This window comes from Perna viridis, chromosome 14 (genome assembly GCF_037379345.1).
Source record: "Perna viridis isolate PV_CMFRI_1.1 ecotype Kerala chromosome 14, ASM3737934v1, whole genome shotgun sequence".
Taxonomy (NCBI): Eukaryota; Metazoa; Mollusca; class Bivalvia; order Mytilida; family Mytilidae; genus Perna; species Perna viridis.
In genome coordinates, this window is record NC_142458.1 from 4,515,990 (window position 1) to 4,539,888 (window position 23,899).

A 23,899-nucleotide genomic window follows, 5' to 3' on the forward strand; every position below is an offset into this window, starting at 1 on the left:
GTTGTACATGATTATTTTGAAAGTTGAAATAAAATGTACGTATTTCATCGTGTACGGATAAAAGCTAAACTTTCGTAACATAATGTACAGATAATCAGTCTGTTTTCTAGTATTATCTCGCCAAACGTAAGGACATAGGCACGGGCATAGGAACATGTAAATGCGTAGATCCAAAGGCTGTCGTGCCGGGCGTACGCCCCCCTAAATCGGTAAGAGAAAAAAATCACCACAAAAAAAGTTTTACTCCATAATATTTTTTGCCTTGCATTGCACGGCATTTAATTCAATTAACGCCACCCACCCCCCACCCCCCACCCCGGGACGGATTCAGGCGAGGGCGTGGCGCGCGTGCGCCCCCTAAAATATGCAAAGCATGAGTTGTTAGGGGTAGATTCAGGCGTTTCAATGTTGAAACTTCAATTTCTCCCTAATTTTACCACAAAAATTACCCGAACCCCTGTCTACCGATATGTATATTCCCTTCCCGTTCAACTTGAGATCCTTTGGTTCAACCTACAGATACAGTAGCGGAGACAGAAGTTCCAAAAAATGGGTGTGGCGCCAACCTGGGACGCTCTATTCCGAATTTCTCTGAACCTGCAACGTACCCTCCTCTATTTTATTTGGATATTGAAATGTCGGGTTCCAACGGGTTCCGACATATCAATATCCAAATAAAAAAGAGCAGGGTTTCAGGGTCAGAGGAAATTCGGACTAGGAGGGCTCCGGTAATTTCTATTTTTTTTAGGGCAGTAGCTATTTTGCCGGATCCGGTAAAATAGCCTGGGAGACTATTTTGCCGGATCCGGCAAAATAGCGTCTGAGGCTATTTTCCCGGACCTAATTAAAATATTGATTTCATACCGACACTGTGAAACTCATATTTTAGGCATTCATAATTAAGATAATGATTTACTCAACATATCTGATCAATTCAGGCGTTTTAATTTCTTTATGAATTTTCCCTTTTTATGAACAAACACATTGTTGTCGCCTACGCTCTTGAAATTAGCAAATATGTTGGATGCATCGATAATGAAAGCAATCGCCCGCAACATGCCCAGTGTACGCCGTTTATATGTTAAAAATTAACATTTTGGTTCATGTTGAGGTTTTTTTCATGGGTAGGGGTGGTAATTTTTGCACCAACTTTACTTGGAAAAGTTCAAATATTAATTACCTGGCCGATTTGAAAGCTTAGACACTATACAAATCTACTGTATCACACAAAAGCTTGTTTAAACTACGGTATTCTGAAAAAAGATAATAACGGGTGATATAGAAGAAATTCTGAAATTCTGTAAGTTCTACTTTTTACGATTTTATAGTAATTGTAACCATATAAAAATTCACACGCCTGAATTGTTCGGACATTTTGGGCAAATCATTATCTTTTAAATTATGCCTAAAATATGAGTTGTCGGTATCCTGTGAATGAGAATTATTCTTGATACTGTGACCAGTTTTTTCGGGGAAGGGGTTAAATTTTAAAACATTTAAAAAAATCTTTCTTGAAAATCAGTTAATGGTAGTTTATTAATTCAGGAAATTTAATTACTATCGAATGATTCAAAATTTGAGACTTTTTAGTCGAGAAATATCATGTAGAGTCGAAGTTATGCGACTTTTTACGGGAATATTGAAATTCCCATTTTTGCATTGTTTATTTTTATTATCATTTTTTGTTTTGGTTTTATCAATTCTGACTACAAAAATCGCCACAAGTTATCAACAGAGTCCAAGGTGTATCAATTGTGATAATATTGAACGTAAATAACAAAAAGCTATGTTTCACTATAGAATACTCTAGGGTGACTGGATAGACCACCCAAGTGTATTTCGTTCAACATTTTTCTAATCGGTGTTGTGACGTCTATTTTGCCTTTTACGGACTGATTTGAAGTTTACACCGGATCGAAAAGTTCCGGGGTCACACGTCATCATGAAATGTTTGTCCACATTACGTAAAGAAGAAATCACTGCGCGTAAAGAAAAGAAAATGCACATAAAGTATTTAGAGATCGACATAACGTAAAGATGAAACGACCTCACGTTATAAGAAAACCACTGCACGTAAAGATAAATCCACATAACGTAAATATATGTTGACAAAAAGTAATCATAAACCGACAGAACGTACAGACAAAATTATAGGACGTCAAGTCGAAATGACAGAACGTAATGACGAAATGGCAGAACGTAGACAAAACGACATAATGTAAAGATGATCCTACATAACGTAAATACAAAATGACCACATGTAATTATAAAACCACAGCAAGTAATATAAAATTGACAACACGTAAACAAATGTGTATCTCATCAGACAGTTTAGGCGTTCCATAGAAATGGACCAAAATGAAAAAAATGGGACGTCATTGAAGTATTATAAAGGGAAAACATGATCAGAAAGATTAATCAAGGGAACAAAGATTCTAGCAGATATCAAAAGAATGTAATCCAATGACAAAGACCAGACAAGGAAAACAAGACACACACAACCGTCTTCTATAAAATAACCAAGATTTAGTGAGCTCAATCTTGTTACATTAAGTCATTGCACGTTATGTTTTTTTTTTGTTTTTTGTTGTTTTTTTTTGTATGGAAGCGTATTAGGGCCATCCTTTTTTATCTTTTTTTTCAAATAATCGACTTTAATCTTGGAATTATATCAACATTAATCTTGGAACTATCAACATTAATCCTGGAATTATCAACATTAAACTTGGAAACTCCAACTTTAATCTTGGAATTGTCAACGTTAATCTTGGCATTTCCAAAGAGCTTCGGACGAATGAGTGTCGGACTTATGAGTGTCGGACCAATGGGCGTCGGACTTAGACATATTCTCGGTTTTCCGTCACTAAATAACTGAATATCATGACTATTCAACCATACCTTTGTATTCAGGGGCGGATCCAGGATTTTAAGGGGATGTACAATCGACGGGGGTTATCCTTGATCTAAAAATAGGCTAAAAATAATAAATCGCCCGTAAAATATTGATAACTTAAAATATATTAAAATCTGCATGAAACCGGGTACATCTGTTTTAAAATGGTCGGACTTAGTGTTGGACTATAGATGTTATCATCAAACCGGAACAAAATTCAAACTTATCATGATAAAACTATATATTACATCCAATATATACTCACGACGAAAACTAGCGAAAAAACGTTTCGCCGGCAATCATACTTCATTTGTTGGTGATGAAAATTGCAAGGTGGCGTTATTCCTGGGGGAACTGTTACAAAATAAAGGTGTTTAGTTCTATTGTTGATAGGATTTTATGTCCTTGATACAAAACTAATCATGTAATTCTTAAGTAGAGTTAATTTCGATACAAAAATTACAATATGAACCAATAAATTGAAATTAGTTTTAAGTATTAGATCACACGCACTCCCCTAAACGATGATTTTTTTAATACCTAAGTGTATTGAAAAGGGATGATTTATGTCAAAAAGAATTCAAATATCGTGATGCATTACAATGCGTTGCATTTAATTTGTAATACAATGAATAATTGAACATGTCGCCGCCATAAAATACGAGTATTACGGTCCTAACAAATCACTCCGACAGAAATTTGTGCTTTAATGAATACAGATAACATAACTGTTGATGTATGTTTGAAAGCATCTTTTAATTCTGCTAAATAAAAACAAAAATATATAAAATTAACTGAAAATTATATTAGTGTGCTGAGATATGGAAAAGTAAAACAATCAGTGAGTCAATGAATGACTTAAAACGTAATAATGAATAATCGTCCCACATCCATATATGTACAGAGGCGTATTCTTTATAAAAATCAGACAAAAGGTGATTCATGCATTACAAAACCCATCAAATATTCGCTTTCATTTCTAATTTGAAAACCATTACAGTCCACAAAACTGGTCTTAGTTTGTCACTTGGTTGTTGCACTTTCGAGCTAAAAATTATATAGATTGTATGAAATTGGTACTTTGCTATAGTCATCGCTCTCGATTTGGTTTGATTTGATTGATTTTATTGGGACATGAATGTATGATTTTCTCAAAAATATAGATTTAAATACGGAAAGGGCTGTCATTACTATATAGCTTGTGCATGTGCAAACCGAAATCGGTGTTTCATCTCTACCATTGGTATTGTCTGAATTTTATATGGACTAGTACTTAAAACATGCATGTATTTATATAATGTAAATAGAGTCAAAATGTTTCTACTGTTATAGATCTGGTTACAAAAGTTCATATAAATACAATGCTTATTTGAAAAAAAAACTTGAGGAATGTGGCATGCTTAGTTAAAATTAATTGAATTGTCAAATGCAGGAAACGCTATTGATAGCATTTATATGACATGAACCAGAATTTTGCTAAAGGCAACAGCTTTTGAAATATTTTTAAAAAATTGTCTTCCGACCCCTATGTTCCGTTTTTAGTATAGGCAGCCATATCTATCCACGGATTAAAAATCACAAGTCATTTCGAGCACAATACACTAAAGAACAAATATGCTTTTTTTCATTAAATAATCTTAAATGGTTTAAGAGAAGATTTTCAAAGTTGTACATGTGGGAAAAAAATTAAGAATGGTTTTAGGAGCCTTAACTCCTAGATCCGTAGATCGTTTTGAAAATTTCGGCATTGGTCGGTCTCATAATATTTAACAATATTACCCAGCAAAAATTATGCTAAAGGCAACGGGTTTTGGGTTATTTGCAAAAATTGCAATCTGACCACTATGCATTATTTCAGTAACGATGACCATGTTTTTTTTTCAGGGATTAAAACCCCCAACGGCAGTTTTGTGTGGGATACCCTAAAGAACAAATATGCCATCTTTCACTGAATGTTGTACAATGTTTTTAGAGAAAAAAAAATTCAAAATTGCACATGCAAAAAATGCCAAAACAACTGTTTCAGAGGCCGTAACTCCTACATCAGTCAAGGATTTTTTTTTTGTTTTCTGCATAGGTCGAGGTCAGTCTCATGATGTTGAACAAAATTATACCCGCAGCCAGAATTTTGCTAAAAGCAACAACTTAAGAGGAGAAGATTTCGAAAAATTGTCCACGACGACGGACGACGGACAGACAATGACAACGAACGCCAAGTGATAACATAAGCTTGCTTGGCCTTTGGCAAGGTGAGATAATAACAATGAAGACAAAGTGTCTATGAAGAACATAGAAAACAAGGACCAAAATACTCATGAAAAAAATCTCTTTTCACAGTCATGTTTTTCATCAACCAAGAATGCACTTCTTTAGGTTAAAATCCATTGTATGATGTAGATTCTACAGAGCTCGAAAGGATGTTTCAGACAGACAGACAGACAGGAGATCTGTAGCATAACAGTATTTTATTCTCTTCTTTTATTTACCAAAAATACAGATGTATAGAAATAGTGATATTAACATTAAATCATCTTATACTAAAACAATAAACAGAAGTCTACTATAGTACAAAGCAGTACTATTCAACATTAGAACCAGGCAGAGGGAGACATGTCAGTTATCCTTGTTGACACATTCATCAAAGTGTCTGCATGTAGTTTTGGTTTTATAAATACATATGAGAGAAATAAGAAACACAAATAAGAGAGAAAATGTCGATTGGTTATTCACGTTGTAAACAGTTGAAGCAAATATGGAACCTCTAAACAAAACAAAGGCATAAATGTATCATTTATATATTATGATTATGATGATTAAAGCAGAAAAACAGAAAAACTACAAGTTTCAAAGCATTACATGACTGTAAATTTTCATGGATATTGAAACCACTTTTTTAGAGATTCAACAAATAGGACATTTGTTGTACCACCCTTTACTTTGACTACCTGGTTCTTATGTAGAATAATATTTATCTCCATTTATCATACCATTAGTCTCTTATTTAAAAATACTTCATTTTTGGTCAAAATCTGCAATCACATGAAATACTACAACAACTGATAAGAATGCAATCACGGTAAAAATGATAACAAAAGATGAAGAACATAAACATTCTAAAAGTATATACAGAAAAATAAGCAGCATGACCAGGAGTACTCCAAAAGCCTTCATAATGTCATACATCTAAATTCTTTCCTCCACAATGACTTCAAAGTTAGCAGGCAGCATAATAGCCCCTCCACCTGCTAGTTCTATTTTTGGATTTGCTCCCTCAGGTAATGATATTTTAAATCTTTGCATGATGGAGGCAAAGATCAAGTGAAGTTCTGGTTTTGCCACAGTTTCTCCCAGACAGACACGTCGCCCGGCTGAGAAGGGAAGCCAACTCTCTGGTTTCATCCCAAGTTTCCCATTCTGATCAAGGTATCTATTTGGGTCAAACTTTTCAACATCTGACCAGTATTTTGAGTCACGATGCAGGGCCCAGTGGTTAATCATAACCGTGGTTCCTTGGGGTACATCATATCCACCTGTTATGATGATAAATTAAGTACATTGGGTTTAATTTTCGTGATATAGTACACTGTATTAAACTTTTCTTTTAAGACACAGTAATACCTCAAAGATTTTTCTTCAATTGTAAAATCTGTCCTATATCAACAATGCAATTAAAAGAGTTCTTTTTATGCATACTTCATTTTTTAAATTAAAAGCGATTTGATTGGTTGGATCTCCCAGTAGTAAGATAGGATATTTTGTACAGACTTAATTTGGTACTGCAACATCAATCATTTAACATGGATAGGTCTACAGTCCACGATTCAAATAAATCAAAACTGAATAGGGCTTTGATGAGGGAACACCAGGATTCAAATCATTCAAACCTGAATAGGGCTTTGATGAAGGAACAAATCTTAATTATGACTAGAATTGTTTAGGATTACTATTTAACTTTTAACAAAGTTATGCTTGCATAACCAACTTTTAGACAGTTTTTGCCTGATCATATACTGCCTTAAAGTTCATGAAGTAAAAACTTCTACAAAGTTGGTAATTTCACATAACTAGGTCAATAAAAAGCTTCACCAAGTGCAGAATTATACACCAACAGTGTTTGAACCATAAACAGTTGGGGCACAAGTGTGAACACAGCATTAGTTTTTGACACAAGTATGCATAATGACTTAATCTATTATGGACATACCAAATGGTCTGGACACTATAATGCACAGAATGAACAATACATTTAGCAATGTTTCAAAATTAAATTTAATGCATTAGTGAAATTAATGAGATAATGAACCTACCAACATGTGAGACAAGTACTTAAGTAATAAACCTACCAACATGTGAGACAAGTACTTAAGTAATAAACCTACCAACTTGTGAGACAAGTACCTAAGTAATAAACCTACCAACTATTGAGACAAGTACTTTTGAAACAAACCTCCAACTCGTGAAACTAGTACTTAATAAACAAACCTTCCAACTCGTGAGACAAGCACTTAAGTAATAAACCTACCAACTTATGAGATAACAAACCTACTAACTCGTGAGACAAGTACTTAAGAAATAAACCTAACAGTTTTAGAGACAAGTACTTGAGTAATAAACCTACCAACTCGTGAGATAATACACCTCCCAACTTGTGAGACAAGTACTTAAGTAATTAACCTACCAACTTGTGAAACAAGTACTTAAGAAATAAACCTACCAGTTTTTGAGACAAGTACTTGAGTAATAAACCTACCAACTTGTGTGTCACAGAGGGTAGCATGTGGTACTCCTAGTGGTGCAGCCATTCCTAATCTCATAACTTCATGCAATGTAGCCTCTGTATAACTTAGTGATTCTCTATCTTTTAATCCTGGGAGTCTATCTTTTCCTAAAACAAACAAATAGTTTGATGGCTCATTATCTAATTATTGTCTTTCTAAGCAGTTTATTCTTTCTTATCATACATCTGTAACATGTAGACAAACTGAGGGCTGTTCTATTAAAAGGTATGAGGTACCCAGGAAATGCACTTTTCACCTGGGGAACCAACCTTAGGAGTTCTATATATGTTTTGTATTAAACATTATATTTTGTCAGGAGTGCTTAGCATCTGCCCATCTACAAAGAATAAATGTGCCTTCCCTATCCCTCATATGCTTTAGTGAAACAGCCCAGATGCAATATAATCTGACCTAGAACTTTGTAAATTTCCTCCTTAACATTAATTTGTATATCAGGTAAGCCATCCACACAACAAATAGCCCTACACAATGACAGAATAAAGGATGTATGGACAGACAGACAGACATATGTTATAATATCTTACCTTAAACATTGTCAATACCCCCCTGAACTTTTGTTCTGTATGTCAGGTTGCCAAGTCATATAACAAACTGCCCTACACACAATGACAGAATAAAAGATGCATGGACTGACCGACAGACAGACAGACAGACTGACTGACTGATGTTTTAATATCTTACCTACAACTCTGTCTATTTCTTCATGAACTTTACTCTGTATATCAGGTAGCCCAGCCATATAACGAACAGCCCAGTACAATGTCATTCTTGATGTGTCTATTCCAGCTGTAATAGATAAATGTAATCCTTGACCTTTCTTATAACTGTCTTGCCAAATACTTTTAAATTTTTCCACAGTAACATTAACTAAAAATAAAAGTGGGTTTAATGTACAGAATTTATCTTCTCTTTTTAATGAAAAATTGCTTCCTTGGGTTCAAAATAGTTAAAGATATGCTCATACTTTTAGTATTTTAAAAAATTTTGTTTTAACACCAGTGAACAGGAACCATGCTTGTTAACTTTTTGCAACCCCACTAGGCAGGTCTCCTGCAATCCACTCGAAAAATTGAAAGAAATTTTAGGTGATGATATTTTCTTCTTGAAGCAAGCTAAGTCCACCATAATACCACCTCTGCCATAGTAACCTTGTTCATACAACAATGACGTTCCTGATCCTTTATATTGCATTATATTGTGTGAGTATACAGATGGTTTGATCATTATGAATATTTATCATTTCAGTTCAATTTTTTTTCATAAATCTTCAAAACAACAATGATAATTTTGAAACAAAAGCATAAAAAATAATTAGAAACACTGAGCAGGAGAACTTGCATGTGATAATTACTTATGTAAGATTTCTCCTATGCGGAGACACTGATTTTGATAGACAATTTTAGCAGGAATCTCCTACTGATGTAGGAGTGTAAACACCTATATCTGTACCTGGTGTTCTTGGCATATGTTATTTCACTTTTCATATTTATTTAAGGATTGTTTTTAATTTTTGACCAGGTTATGTGAAATAACCAACTTTGGAATAGCTTACACTTCATGTAACCAACTTTGGGGTAGCTTACACTTCATGTTACCAACCTTGTGGTAGCTTACACTTCATATAACCAACTTTGGAGTAGCTTACACTTCATTAACTTCAAGAAGTTTACAAACAAGTATAAACTGCCCCAAAGGTGGTTATGTGAGCATAACTTGGTCAAAAATTAAGAACAATCCTTATAATTTAATTTCTAATCAATTAAAGTCAAAATTAAGATTTGTCCCTTCATCAAAGCCTTATTTAATTTGGAATTACATGTATTTAAATTGCATACTGTGGAATGATCGATGTTACTGGCATCACAATACCAAGTAAGTTTATGGAAAATAACCTATTTAGCCCATATGACCTTCAACCACACTTGGTGGTCACTATCTAGAGTTGACCTTCACTCATACTAAATGGTCAATTATTACCAGAGAAAATATCAGCTACTGTCTGTCTGATGTGTGCGTCTGTTAATTGTGATGCTAGCTCCTCATTCTCATCCTGGTCTGCTTCATGCTTGGCTAACAACATGGAGTCAGTAAAGTCATTAATGGTATCTGAAATACAACATGGAGTTAGTCAAGTCATTAATGACATCTGAAAAATTGTGGAAGTACTTTAATTCATGGATACCAATTTTCGTGGATAAGGGAAGACACATAAGTCTGTGGATTCTAGAATTCGTGGTTTTAAGGCTTTCAGAATACACATCAATGGAAATCTTCTTTTTGATGGGAACAAAATTTCGTGGATTGGCCCTCCCACGAAAACCACGAAAATTGGTACCCCACGAACAATAGTACTTTCACAGTACAACATGGAGTCAGTCAAGTCATTAATGGTATCTGAAACACATCATGGAGTCAGTCAGGTCATTAATGATATCTGAAATTTAACATGGGATCGGTAAAGTCATTAATAATACCTGAAATACAAAATGTAGTCAGTCCAGTAAATTGTGATATCTTCAATACAACATGGAGTCAGTCAAGTCATTAATGATACCTGAAATACAATATTGAGTCAGTGAAATCTTGGTTCATCAGCAATCAGTCACTAATTGGTCATCTTTCCTTCAAATAGTTGTTTGGATTGGTTCAGGGATGGTACCTTTAACTGAGAAACTGCAAACAAGAGAAAAATCATGTTACAATGTAAGATGGACTCAATGACATGAACTGAAGGTTAGCACTGCTGATAGAAGAATAAGAAAGATGTTGCCTGCTTTGTAATGCTAAGAATACCCCATTCAATTATTTCTACAAAATTAACTTGCACATGTGTATAGTAAACAGGGTACTGATAAACAGTAAACCTAAAAAGGGGTAGCTAAGAGATCTGTTACAGAAAAGTGTAAAGGAAGAAAGCACTGAAAGATGGACATGGCGAGTGACATAAGTTAAACAAGGTTCTAGATGGCCCGAATTGCTCACATGGTCAAAATAATCTTTTTAGCGTTCTAAAGCTGGACTCTAGACCCTACTGTACTATTGTCGCATAAATCATTTAATCAATAAAGAGCATCTTAGTTATCCACCTAGTTTTCATATTATAAAATAAACCTCTAATAATTATTTTTTTACTCTACAAGGGCAATAACTCAAACTTCAATCAACAAATCTTCATGCAAATTCTGACATTGGTCTGTTTCACCATGCTGATCAATTCTACTCTGTAAAAATTTGGCTAAACCCATTGGTTTTTAAGCCAGCACTCCACAATATTGTAGAACTACCTAATTTTGGTCTTGTAAGCTGATGCTTTGTAACATTTATCACTTTAAAAAATTGTCAAGCTTCTGCAAATCTATATATCTAGAAATAGCTCAAGCCAAGGCCTTCAGAATGCAGTAAAAATTTTCTGGAAAAAAATTACCCACAGCATATAGGGTTACCATAGAAACCATGCAAAAATATGCGGAAATTTGCAAAAAAGTTCATAAAATCAGGTTTAAAAATATCAAATTTCCCGCAAAATATCTGAAATTTTTATTTCATCCCCTGAAACTGTTCAAACTTTTTCCTTCGAAAACCCTTTCCGCGTATGGGTATCACCGGTTAGATTTTGAGCTATTTCACTTTGTAATCCACTTAGCATGGTAAAAAATTGACTTACTTTCACTTTCACAATGAAGTCAAATTGTCATTGAAAAAAAGCCCCTTCAACATTGAAAATATATAAAACATTGCAAAATACTTTTAAAAGTCACCTTTTTTCAGAAAATGTTTTATCAACAATATATTCTTCATTTTTAATCACTGTAGCAACCACCGGTTTCGATTTATCTCATTTTTCATTTCTAGGCAAGGGACATATCATACAAAGTGAATTCTAGGCAAAAGGGCATATCATACAAAGTGAAGTCTAGGCAAGGGATATATCATTAAAAAGTGAACTCTAGGCAAGGGGAATATTATACAAAGTGAACTCTAAGCTTGGAATATATCTTACTAGGATCAAATGCCTTTCTGTGGTCCTCTACTTGGTTATTGATGATACCATAGAACTCATTAACAATATTCATGACAGTTTGATATTTCTTAGTTGTCCAGATCTTTGTCATGAATGGGAACAAGTCCTCAACGAATCCATTCCCAATCATTTCATTTGCGTCTTTATTTAGCTTCATAAATCTTGTGAATACTGGATCATCAAGCTCAACACTATCAACGTAAAGTGTATAAAGTGTATTGAAAATATGAAATGTACAAAATTTATAGAAATTATCAAATGTATGAAATATATATAAAGATATCAAATGTATACAAGTGTATAAAAAATATCAAATGTATAAAATGAATGTAGTGTATAAAATGTATAAAATAATTTTCATTCTGGCATGCTGATTGTTGGACATATGAACAAGTTTGAATGACAGCACATTTTTTTTTGTTTAATCATTGAACATGACTTGTGGTACACAAAGATTGCTACTGTTTTAGTTTTATGTTGTTTTTTTTTTTCATATAATTCTGATTTTCAGAAATCAAAATATCCTTTTTAGTGTGTTTTCTGGCAGAAAATGTGTAAGTTAAGATAATTTTAGTAAGAGTAATCAAGGGAACCAAGGTTATAGCGGTAATCAAAAGAATGTAATCCAGGGACAAAGACCAGACATGGAAAACAGACATACACAACGAAGAACATAAAGTAACTAAAATCATACGTACAAAGTAACAAAAGTAAATGAGCAACTCGGACTCCACTAAAAACTGGGAGCATGGACCAGGTGCACCGTTGGGTAAGCATCCTCTGCTTTTCTAGAAACACCTGCCGAGTTGCTCATAAATAGTCAGGTCCGGGGTAGACAAACGAGGAAAGGTAAACAATGACCCGTTGAATAAAACAGTTTTCATAATGCTGATTGATACATCATAACGATCCAAGAGTTCATGATGACGAACATAAAACTTCTGTAGTGATGACTTCAATCTTGTAGCAACATAACCCTGTTCCAGAAGCCTATTTGTTAAGAGTTTTAGCGCGACACAAAAAGTCTGCTTAGTTTCGGCAAGCTCTGGCATAACGTATAAGTTGTGATATGAACACTCCATACGCAGGAGCCGAAGGGATGTTGCCACAGATGAAAGGAAAACTGACAATTCTGAATGAAAAGTCATCACGTTTGTCGTAAAGTTTGGTCAATAGTTTTCCTTTACTATCGATTTCTAAGTGTAGGTCAGGTATGAGACTGACTTCACAGTGTCTGTAGTATCCTTTATCTCAAGTTCTTTTAGGTAGATGCGATGTATCAAATCCCAGAAATTAGGTATGTTTAAAGATAATACGTCACCTATATAGCGGAAACTGAGATTAAAGGAAAGAACATGAGCAATCCAGACTAACACCACTGTACCATTCTGGACACTAACACTACTGTACCACTCTGTATACTTAAATTACTGTATCACTTTGAAATATAAATTATTGTATCACACTGGATACTAACATCACTGTACCATTCTGGATACTTACATCACTGTATAACTCTGAATACTTACACCACTGTACCACTTTGGAATATAAATTACTGTATCACACTGGATACTTACACCACTGTACCATTCTGGATACTTACACCACTGTACCACTCTTGATACTTACACCACTGTGCCTCACTGGATACTTACACCACTGTACAACACTGGATACTTAAACTACTGTACTACACCGGATACTTAAACTACTGTACTACACTGGAAACTTAAACTACTGTACCATACTGGATACTTCACCACTGTAACACACTTGATACTTACATCACTGTACCACTCTGGATACTTACACCACTGTACCACTCTTGATACTTACACCACTGTGCCACACTGGATACTTACACCACAGTACCACACTGGATATTTCACCACTGTAACACACTGGATATTTCACCACTGTAACACACTAGATACTTACATCACTGTACCATTCTGGATACTTACACCACTGTTCCACTTTGGATACTAACACCACTGTAACACTCTGGATACTTATACTACTGTAAAATTCTGGCCACTGATACTAACACCACTGCACCACTCTTGAAAGCTATTCTACTGTACCACAATGGATACTTACACCACTGTTCCACTTTCGATACTTACACCACTGTAACACTCTGGACACTTACATTACTGTACCACTCTGGCCACTGATACTACTATACACACTCTAGACACTAACACTACTGTTTCTACTCTGGACACTTACTCTACTGTACCTACTCTGAACACTTATACCACTGTTCCACTTTGGATACTTACACCAAAGTACCACTATGGATCCCTACACCACTGTTACACTTTGGATACATACACTACTGTACCATTCTTGAAAATTATACTACAGTACATACTCTGGACAATAACACTTATGTATCTACTCTGGACAATAACACTTATGTATCTACTCTTAACACTAACACCACTGTACCATTCTGCACTCACACCACTGTACCTACATGTACTCTAGAGACTCACACTACCATAGTAACTCTTGACACTAATACTACTGTACTTACTCTGAAGACCCATGCAGGTCCGAATGTCAAAAGAATAGGCCTGCAGCAGCGTTAAGGTTGTCGTAATAGGCGACTAAATAGTGCTCAGAACCTTAGCCGGGGGCTAGGGCACTCTACCCACAGAGCAACTGGGTTGTGTGCCCCAGGTGGTGGAATGGGGTACTCCTGGTGTGTTACATGCTGGGGTTGACAGGTATAATACGAAAAACCTGACTGCAAACCATAGTAGTGCACCGTGTTGGGAAAGATGCCACGTTCCTCGCACATTAAAAAACCCTACTGTGGTATTCTCCCGGAGAAGGAACCATAGGGCTCCGCCACAGGAGGCTAAATTGCCCGACCCTACCCACCTCTCCCTATTTCCTGTGGCAATCAAAATTTGTCGACCCAATTATATTTGTGTCCCATCCCATTTTTCATTTCATCACCATTTCATGTTCATTTTATCATCCACTTCATGTTCATCGCCTGAATATAGCTGACATATTACTGCTTGAGCGTTAAACCCCAACAAACAAACAAACAAACCTACTCTGAACACTAACACTACCATACCTATTGCTGGACACTTACAATACTTTACCTAATATGGCCCCTAACACTTCTGTACATACTCTGGATACTTAAACTACTGTACCCATTCTGGACACTAATACTACTGTTGGAATATGTTAATTTTTCATACCTTTTTCCAAAGCATACAGCATTGAGAATATTGTATACCATCAGATCAATAATAGTTTCTGGATTAAATGCACCTGTCTGTTTGGCCATCAATGGTAAACATTTCTCCACTGAGCCATGAAGAACCTTCTCTAAATGTTCACCAGCTAAATACTGCCTGGAAAGTAAATACATAGATATATTATATGATAACATGCATCAAGGTTCTTCGAAAAAATGAAACAATGATGTGATATAATTTCAAAAATAAAACAATTGAAAAGAATAAAACATACAGTCATGATTAAAGAACCTTAGTGAGCACGCTCACATACCCCACGCTTCCCCATGTTGGATACTCAAGTAAATTTGTTTGTAAGAGAAATACATATAGAAGGGCCCCGATAAAAAAGGATAAGAGTGATTTTTTAGGCTTTAGACCTTTATCTTCTAACTAAAGTCTGTTACTCAGGAAGGTAGTTTCATACTCCAGACTGTGATTTCTTCGAGTTTTAATTAATCCAATGTAAAAATCATTGCAGTGGAACAAAACGTAAACTTGACCTGTAACTTATCATGGTGAACTTATATACCAAAAATCATGTCATAATCTGCAAGCGTTTAGAAAAAAAAGTCTGGAAAACTTTTTTTCTGTTAATTTTCCTAAGTTTAAGGCCCGTAATTTTGGTAAAAATCATCGGAGCGGAACTAAAGTTAAACTTGACCTGCAACTTATCATGGTGAATTTATACCAAAAATCAAGTCAATATCTGTATGCGTTCAGAAAAAAAAGTCTGCAAAAAATTATGATGGACTGACAGACGGACTGACGGTAGGACGAACGGGTTAAAATCATTATACCCAACACAGAACATAAACTGCTGCTGTGGGGTTCATTTCTAAAGCAGCTGAATTTAAAAACTCAACTCTTGAATTACATGATAATTAAGAATTATTTGTGATGATGCCTTCAGTCCAAACCTAAACTTGCTTGATAAACGGTTCCACAATAACACAAGTGCAATAGTAATTTGTTTTACATATATTACTACACTGGACACCAGTGCAACAGTAACTTGTTCTTAAGACATTAAGACAATGGACATCAGTGCAATAGTAACTTGATCTACAGACATTACCACAATGGACATTAGTGCAACAATAACTTGTGTTAGACATTACTACAATGGACAGCAGAGGAACAGTAACTTGTTCTGAAGACATTATCACAATGGACACCAGTAAAACAGCAACTTGTGTTACAGACATTACTACAATGGACACCATTGCAACAGTAACTTGTTCTAAAGACATTATCACAATGTACATCAGTGCAACAGTAACTTCTTCTAAAGACATTACCACAATGGGCATCAGTGCAAGAGTAACTTGTTTTAAAGACAATGGACATCAGTGCAACAGTAACTTGTTCTACAGACATGACCACAATGGACATCAGTGCAACAGTAATTTGTTGTACAGACATGACCACAATAGACATCAGTGCAACAGTAATTTGTTCTAAAGACATGACCATAATGAACACCAGTGCAACAGTAACTTGTTCTACAGACATGACAGGTGCAGGTCGGGGTGTTAAAAGAATAGGCATGCAGCAGTGCTAAGCTTGTCATAAAAGGCGACAAAATAGTGCTCAGAAACCTAGCCAGGGGCTAGGCGCTCTGCCCACAGAGCAACTGGGATGTGTGCCCCAGGTGGTGGAATGGGTACCCCGGGCGTGTGACATGCTGGGGTTGTCAGGCTATAATACGAAAACCTGACCGCAAACCATAGTGGTGCACCGTGTTGGGAAAGATGCCACATTCCTCGCACGTTAAATAACCCTGCTGTCGTATTCGATAAGAGTAGGAACCTTTGTGCTCTGCCACAGGAGGCTAAATTGCCCGACCTTACCTATCCCTCCCTTTTATCTTGTGGCAATCAAAATTTATATACCCTATTATCCTTGTGTCCCATCCCTTTTTTTCATTTCATCATCATTTCATGTTCATTTTATCATCCCTGTCATGTTCATCGCCTGAATATAGCTGAAATATTGCTTGGGCGTTAAACCCCAACAATCAATCAATCATACAGACATGACCACAATGGACATCAGTGCAACAGTAACTTGTTATACAGACATGACCACAAAGGACACCAGTGTAACAGTAACTTGTTCTTAAGACATTATAACAATGGACATCAGTTTAACAGTAACTTGTTCTACAGACATTAACACAATGTACATCAGTACAACAAACTTTACTATGATGGACATCAGTGCAACAGACATTGTCACAATGGGCATCAATGCAACAGGCATTACTACAATGGACATCAGTGCAACAGACATTACTAAAATAAACATCAGTGCAACAGTGTCACTAGTAAAAGAATCCCTAAATTTTAGCAAACCATTAAAAAATAACACAATAAAAGTATTCCCAAAACAAGTTTAAATAAGACCAATGGTAAAAAAGTATTCTTTCATTTGCATGCTCATTATATTTGTCAAACCTTATGACATACTTCAATGCTTTCAATGCTAACTTTCTGTGTAGCTTCCATGTTGGTGTATAGTTAGCAAATGCTATATCCTTTCCACCCTCAGTCATCAGATCCACTAGTAAGAAATACACTATGTAAATATCATGAAAGGTATTACATCTTATTCATCTAATCAGTTTGTGAAAATCACTTAAAGAGTTCTTTATTAAATCCATTTCAACAAAACCGTGTGAACCACCCCACTTTTAAGCCAATTTACCTTCTTTTTTTAGTTTTAGAATGACAAATTTGTAAAAATACAGCAGCAAGTTTTCCATGGATATATATTTTTTTAATAAACTATTTTAAATCTTAACTTTGTATCATATTGTACAAATTGTAAGCAATAAATATCTACCTAATTGAGCACTAGCACCAGCAGTGATTACTGGGATGTTGTATTGACTATAGTCTTAGAAAGAAGTAGAGGCAGTGACTAATTGGATGTTTAGTTGGCTATATTCTGTGGAAGAAGAAAAAGCAGTGACTAGTGGGATGTATTATTGACTTTAGTCTGTGAAAGAAGTACAGGCAGTGATTTGTGGGATGTTTTATTGAATTGAGTCTGTGGAAGAAGTACAGGCAGTGATTTGTGGGATGTTTTATTGAATTGAGTCTGTGGAAGAAGTACAGGTAGTGATTTGTGGGATGTTTTATTGAATTGAGTCTGTGGAAGAAGTACAGGCAGTGATTTGTGGGATGTTTTATCGACTAGAGTTTGTGAAAGAAGAAGCAGTGACTAGTGAGATGTATTTTTGACAATAGTCTGTGAAAGGAGAGCAGGCAGTGATTAGTGGGATCTTTCATTGACTAGAGTTTGAGAAAGAAGCACACACAGTGACTAGTGGGATGTTTTATTTATTATAGTCTGTGAAAGTAGAACAGGCAGTGACTAGTGTGATCTTTTATTGACTATAATCTGTCTAAGATGTACACACAGTGGTAAGTGGGATGTTTTATTGATTATAGTCTGTGGAAGATGTACACACAGTGGTTAGTGCGATGTTTTATTGATTATAGTCTGTGGAAGATGTACACACAGTGGTTAGTGCGATGTTTTATTGATTATAATCTGTCTAAGATGTACACACAGTGGTTAGTGCGATGTTTTATTGATTATAATCTGTCTAAGATGTACACACAGTGGTTAGTGCGATGTTTTATTGATTATAGTCTGTGGAAGATGTACACACAGTGGTTAGTGCGATGTTTTATTGATTATAATCTGTCTAAGATGTACACACAGTGGTTAGTGCGATGTTTTATTGATTATAGTCTGTGGAAGATGTACACACAGTGGTTAGTGCGATGTTTTATTGATTATAATCTGTCTAAGATGTACACACAGTGGTTAGTGCGATGTTTTATTGATTATAATCTGTCTAAGATGTACACACAGTGGTTAGTGCGATGTTTTATTGATTATAATCTGTCTAAGATGTACACACAGTGGTTAGTGCGATGTTTTATTGATTATAGTCTGTGGAAGATGTACACACAGTGGTTAGTGCGATGTTTTATTGATTATAGTCTGTGGAAGATGTACACACAGTGGTTAGTGCGATGTTTTATTGATTATAATCTGTCTAAGATGTACACACAGTGGTTAGTGCGATGTTTTATTGATTATAATCTGTCTAAGAAGTACACACAGTGGTTAGTGCGATGTTTTATTGATTATAGTCTGTGGAAGATGTACACACAGTGGTTAGTGGGATGTTTTATTGATTATAATCTGTCTAAGATGTACACACAGTGGTTAGTGCGATGTTTTATTGATTATAGTCTGTGGAAGATGTACACACAGTGGTTAGTGCGATGTTTTATTGATTATAGTCTGTGGAAGATGTACACACAGTGGTTAGTGGGATGTTTTATTGATTATAATCTGTCTAAGATGTACACACAGTGGTTAGTGCGATGTTTTATTGATTATAGTCTGTGGAAGATGTACACACAGTGGTTAGTGCGATGTTTTATTGATTATAATCTGTCTAAGATGTACACACAGTGGTTAGTGCGATGTTTTATTGATTATAATCTGTCTAAGATGTACACACAGTGGTTAGTGCGATGTTTTATTGATTATAATCTGTCTAAGATGTACACACAGTGGTTAGTGCGATGTTTTATTGATTATAGTCTGTGGAAGATGTACACACAGTGGTTAGTGCGATGTTTTATTGATTATAGTCTGTGGAAGATGTACACACAGTGGTTAGTGCGATGTTTTATTGATTATAGTCTGTGGAAGATGTACACACAGTGGTTAGTGGGATGTTTTATTGATTATAATCTGTCTAAGATGTACACACAGTGGTTAGTGCGATGTTTTATTGATTATAGTCTGTGAAAGATGTACACACAGTGGTTAGTGCGATGTTTTATTGATTATAATCTGTCTAAGATGTACACACAGTGGTTAGTGCGATGTTTTATTGATTATAATCTGTCTAAGATGTACACACAGTGGTTAGTGCGATGTTTTATTGATTATAATCTGTCTAAGATGTACACACAGTGGTTAGTGCGATGTTTTATTGATTATAGTCTGTGGAAGATGTACACACAGTGGTTAGTGCGATGTTTTATTGATTATAGTCTGTGGAAGATGTACACACAGTGGTTAGTGCGATGTTTTATTGATTATAATCTGTCTAAGATGTACACACAGTGGTTAGTGCGATGTTTTATTGATTATAATCTGTCTAAGATGTACACACAGTGGTTAGTGCGATGTTTTATTGATTATAGTCTGTGGAAGATGTACACACAGTGGTTAGTGGGATGTTTTATTGATTATAATCTGTCTAAGATGTACACACAGTGGTTAGTGCGATGTTTTATTGATTATAGTCTGTGGAAGATGTACACACAGTGGTTAGTGCGATGTTTTATTAACTAAAGTCTGTGGAAGAAGAACAAGAAGTGATTAGTGGGATGTTTAATTGACTATAGTCTGTGGAAGACGTAGAGGCAGTAACTAGTGGGAAGTATTATTGACTATAGTCTGTGAAATAAGTACAGGCAGTAATAAGTTGGACCTTTTATTGACTATAGTCTGTGGAAGAAGTACACACAGTGATTAGTGGGATGTTTTAGTGACTAAAGTCTGTGGTTTTGCATTCGTTCTTTATCATTAGTTTATATTACTATGATTTGGTTTTACAGAAAAAAAATCAATAACTTACAAGAATGAATGGAAGGTCTGTTAGCAAAGTCAGCCTTTCTCTTCACCAATGCCTCTGTTACTGTTTCAATGTCATTCAATATTACCATTTTAAAAGGTCCTGCAAAAGTCAGTACTTATCTTAAATATTGTGTTACTTAAACAAACTGTGAAATATCTGTCAATAAGACCACCAAACAACCATACTATGAAATACCTGTAAATGTTACCACAAGACAACCATTTCGTGAAATACCTGTCAATGTCACCACCTGATAACCATTCTGTGAAATACCTGTCAATGTTACCACCTAAGAACCATACTATGAAATACCTGTCAATGTTACCACGAAACAACCATTTAGTGAAATACTTGTCAATGTCACCACCTGAGAACCATGGTATGAAATACCTGTCAATGTCACCACCTGAGAACCATGGTATGAAATACCTGTCAATGTCACCACCTGAGAACCATCCTATGAAATACATGTCAATGTCACCACCTGAGAACCATGGTATGAAATACATGTCAATGTCACCACCTGAGAACCATCCTATGAAATACATGTCAATGTTATCACCTGAGAACCATACTATTAAATACCTGTCAATGTTACCACAAGACAACCATTCTGTGAAATACCTGTCAATGTTGCCACCTGCGAACCATCCTATGAAATACAATGTTACAACCATAAAGTAACAAAGGTAAAATAGCATTCAACCATATGAATTAAATACCACCTGGCAACCATTCTGCAAAACACATCTTAGTCTTAGTGTTACCACCCTGCAACTATTCTTTGAATATTTAAATGTATTTATTTTACAACCTGGCAACCATACTGTGAAAAATATTCAGTAGCATTCAAACATCAAATAAAATACTCCATGGATACAGCATTATATACATCTATTGAATATACCTAGACCTTAAAGTTGAGGTAGTTATGAACACTTTATTGAAGCTTGACGCTTTATTATAATTGGAATGCAATTTCATATTTGACACTGCTTAGGTTTCAGACAGACTGATTGTGAATTTAATTGGTTCATAAGTATGTAACAAAGAAAATTAAGGTTTATCAAAATTCACATTTTCAACTATGTAGCTACTCAACAGGTGGGAACACACGGGATGAAATATACCTATATAATACATGTATTTTGTGGGAAAATATCAAATTTATTTGACAAACTTTAAGAACAGTCAGATCCCAAGCTAATCTGACTGATTCTAAGGAAGCACAAATAAATATATTGATATTTTTGGCATTGTTCACGTATTGTTTTTATCCTGCAACCACATTTTCTAAAAAAAAAAATATGCAAAATTTGCCCAAATTATTTATTTATTTTAGAGCTCAGCAGTCGGCATGTACAACTTTGAATTTGTTACACGTTTCCTTTTTTTGACATTGCTCATAACTGAAGGTAACCAGGAGACATTATTATGTAGTGGCACAATAAAGCTTTGCATTATTCAACATCCTTTATTTGTATAGTAGAAAGCCTAGCTGCAGGATAAATACAGATTTATATATAATGTTCTCATGTCAACATAAGGAACGAATGTTTAGGACCAGCATTGAAATAGGTGTGACTTTGTTTTTAATTATGATAACCCAGTCGACTGGAAATACTATGAGCATGCTCACAATGAAAACAGCTCCTGCTTCAAATGAACTTAATTGTAAAGGTCTTAAGTTGAATTATCTCCCTTTAGGTTTCAGTATCGTATTAATTTTCCCATAGACGTCTATAGTGAATATGTTAGATTTTCTTTTTAAAAAGTTCTTCATCTTACAATGTGATGTTTGCTCTATTTTATAAGTCATTGTTCATATCTTTTGACAAAACATTAGTTTGTAAAGGGGCAAAAAGATCATGCACTATATTTTAATAGCATCCATGTTTTGACGTACACCCGCTCAGGGATATGCAATACGATACTGGCACCTTTAGATGCATAAAAATTAAGTATATTTCTTAAAATACATTTCACACAAAATTTTGTTACACTTTTCACTTTCACATGTAAAATTTCCTATCTCAAGTTGCATTATTTCCATTTACAGATATCTAACAATGATTATATTTCTGCATGTACTTCGACGATTAATATTTATTTTTTTATATATGAAATTTCATCTAAATCACTGGTGTAGTTTAGAAGGCTTTAAGACATGTTGACAGACAGACAGAAAGACCGGGTGATTGCTATTTACCAACTTCATTTTGTTTTTGATAATTATAGAAATATTTCAAAATTGCATGAAATACATATGCCTTCCATTTAAGAATATTGCATCTTTTATAAGCATGTGTACTTCATGAGTTTCCTTTCCCATCAGTCCTAAACATGTATGTTACTCATGCAATTATTCGGTGTACTGTACTCCTCTTATTGATCACTGTTACTCTATATACTTATTTCATTTACCCATGCACTGATTAAAATATTTACCCATAGTTCCACTAAACAATGATGAAGATATTTACCCACAGTCCCACTGAACAATGATTAAGATATTTACCAACTGTCCCACATAACAATGATTAAAATATTTACCCACAATCCCACTGAACAATAATTAAGATATTTACCCACATTCCCACTGAACAATGATTATGATATATACCCATAGTCCCACTGAACAATGCAAGCACTCCACAGTTTAGTTTAGTTCCGCACTTTTGGCTAGGGATGAAAAATGACATAAATGGAAACCGGTGGTTGCTACAGTGATTAAAAATGAAGAATATATTGTTGATAAAACATTTTCTGAAAAAAGGTGATTTTTAAAAGTATTTTGCAATGTTTTATATATTTTCAATGTTAAAGGAGCTTTTTTTCAATGACAATTTGACTTCATTGTGAAAGTGAAAGTAAGTCAATTTTTTACCATACTAAATTTAATAAGTGGATTACAAAGTGAAATAGCTCAAAATCTAACCGGCGATGCCCACATGAGGAAGGGGTTTTCGAAAAAAAAGTTTGAACAGCTTCAGGGGATGAAATAAAAATTTCAGATATTTTGCAGGAAATTTGATATTTTTAAACCTGATTTTATGAACTTTTTTGTAAATTTTCGCATATTTCAGTATGGTTTCTATGGTAACCCTATATGCTGTGGGTATTTTTTCCCAGAAAATTTTTTACTACATCCTGAAAGCCTTGGCTTGAGCTATTTCTAGATATATAGATTTACAGACGCTTGACAATTTTTTTCAGTGATAAATGTTACAAAGCATC

The 23,899-nt window shown here is 34.9% G+C and overlaps 1 protein-coding gene and 1 long non-coding RNA gene across 6 annotated transcripts in view; one reads left to right on the plus strand and one right to left on the minus strand.

The window, feature by feature from the left end:
* The first annotated feature begins 66 nt into the window (after positions 1 to 66).
* Positions 67 to 5,572, plus strand: LOC148597813 (uncharacterized). The gene is made up of 2 exons (XR_015918704.1): positions 67 to 209; positions 4,778 to 5,572. It is a non-coding gene; the product is annotated as an uncharacterized LOC148597813 (long non-coding RNA).
* LOC148597814 (steroid 17-alpha-hydroxylase/17,20 lyase-like) overlaps positions 5,340 to 23,899 on the minus strand; it is a 29,098-nt gene continuing 10,538 nt past the window's right edge. For 3 of the 5 annotated variants that reach the window (XM_088562112.1, XM_088562109.1, XM_088562110.1), the window contains 8 exons: positions 20,663 to 20,761; positions 17,454 to 17,562; positions 14,944 to 15,099; positions 11,693 to 11,904; positions 9,670 to 9,798; positions 8,374 to 8,478; positions 7,644 to 7,778; positions 5,340 to 6,423 (listed from right to left, as the gene is read on the minus strand). In XM_088562112.1, the coding sequence (XP_088418238.1) occupies positions 6,077 to 6,423; positions 7,644 to 7,778; positions 8,374 to 8,478; positions 9,670 to 9,798; positions 11,693 to 11,904; positions 14,944 to 15,099; positions 17,454 to 17,562; positions 20,663 to 20,761 (1,292 nt within the window). In that variant the 3' untranslated portion in view covers positions 5,340 to 6,076. The remainder of the gene's footprint in view (positions 6,424 to 7,643; positions 7,779 to 8,373; positions 8,479 to 9,669; positions 9,799 to 11,692; positions 11,905 to 14,943; positions 15,100 to 17,453; positions 17,563 to 20,662; positions 20,762 to 23,899) is intronic. The other 2 variants (XM_088562113.1, XM_088562111.1) reach the window with 1 other exon arrangement.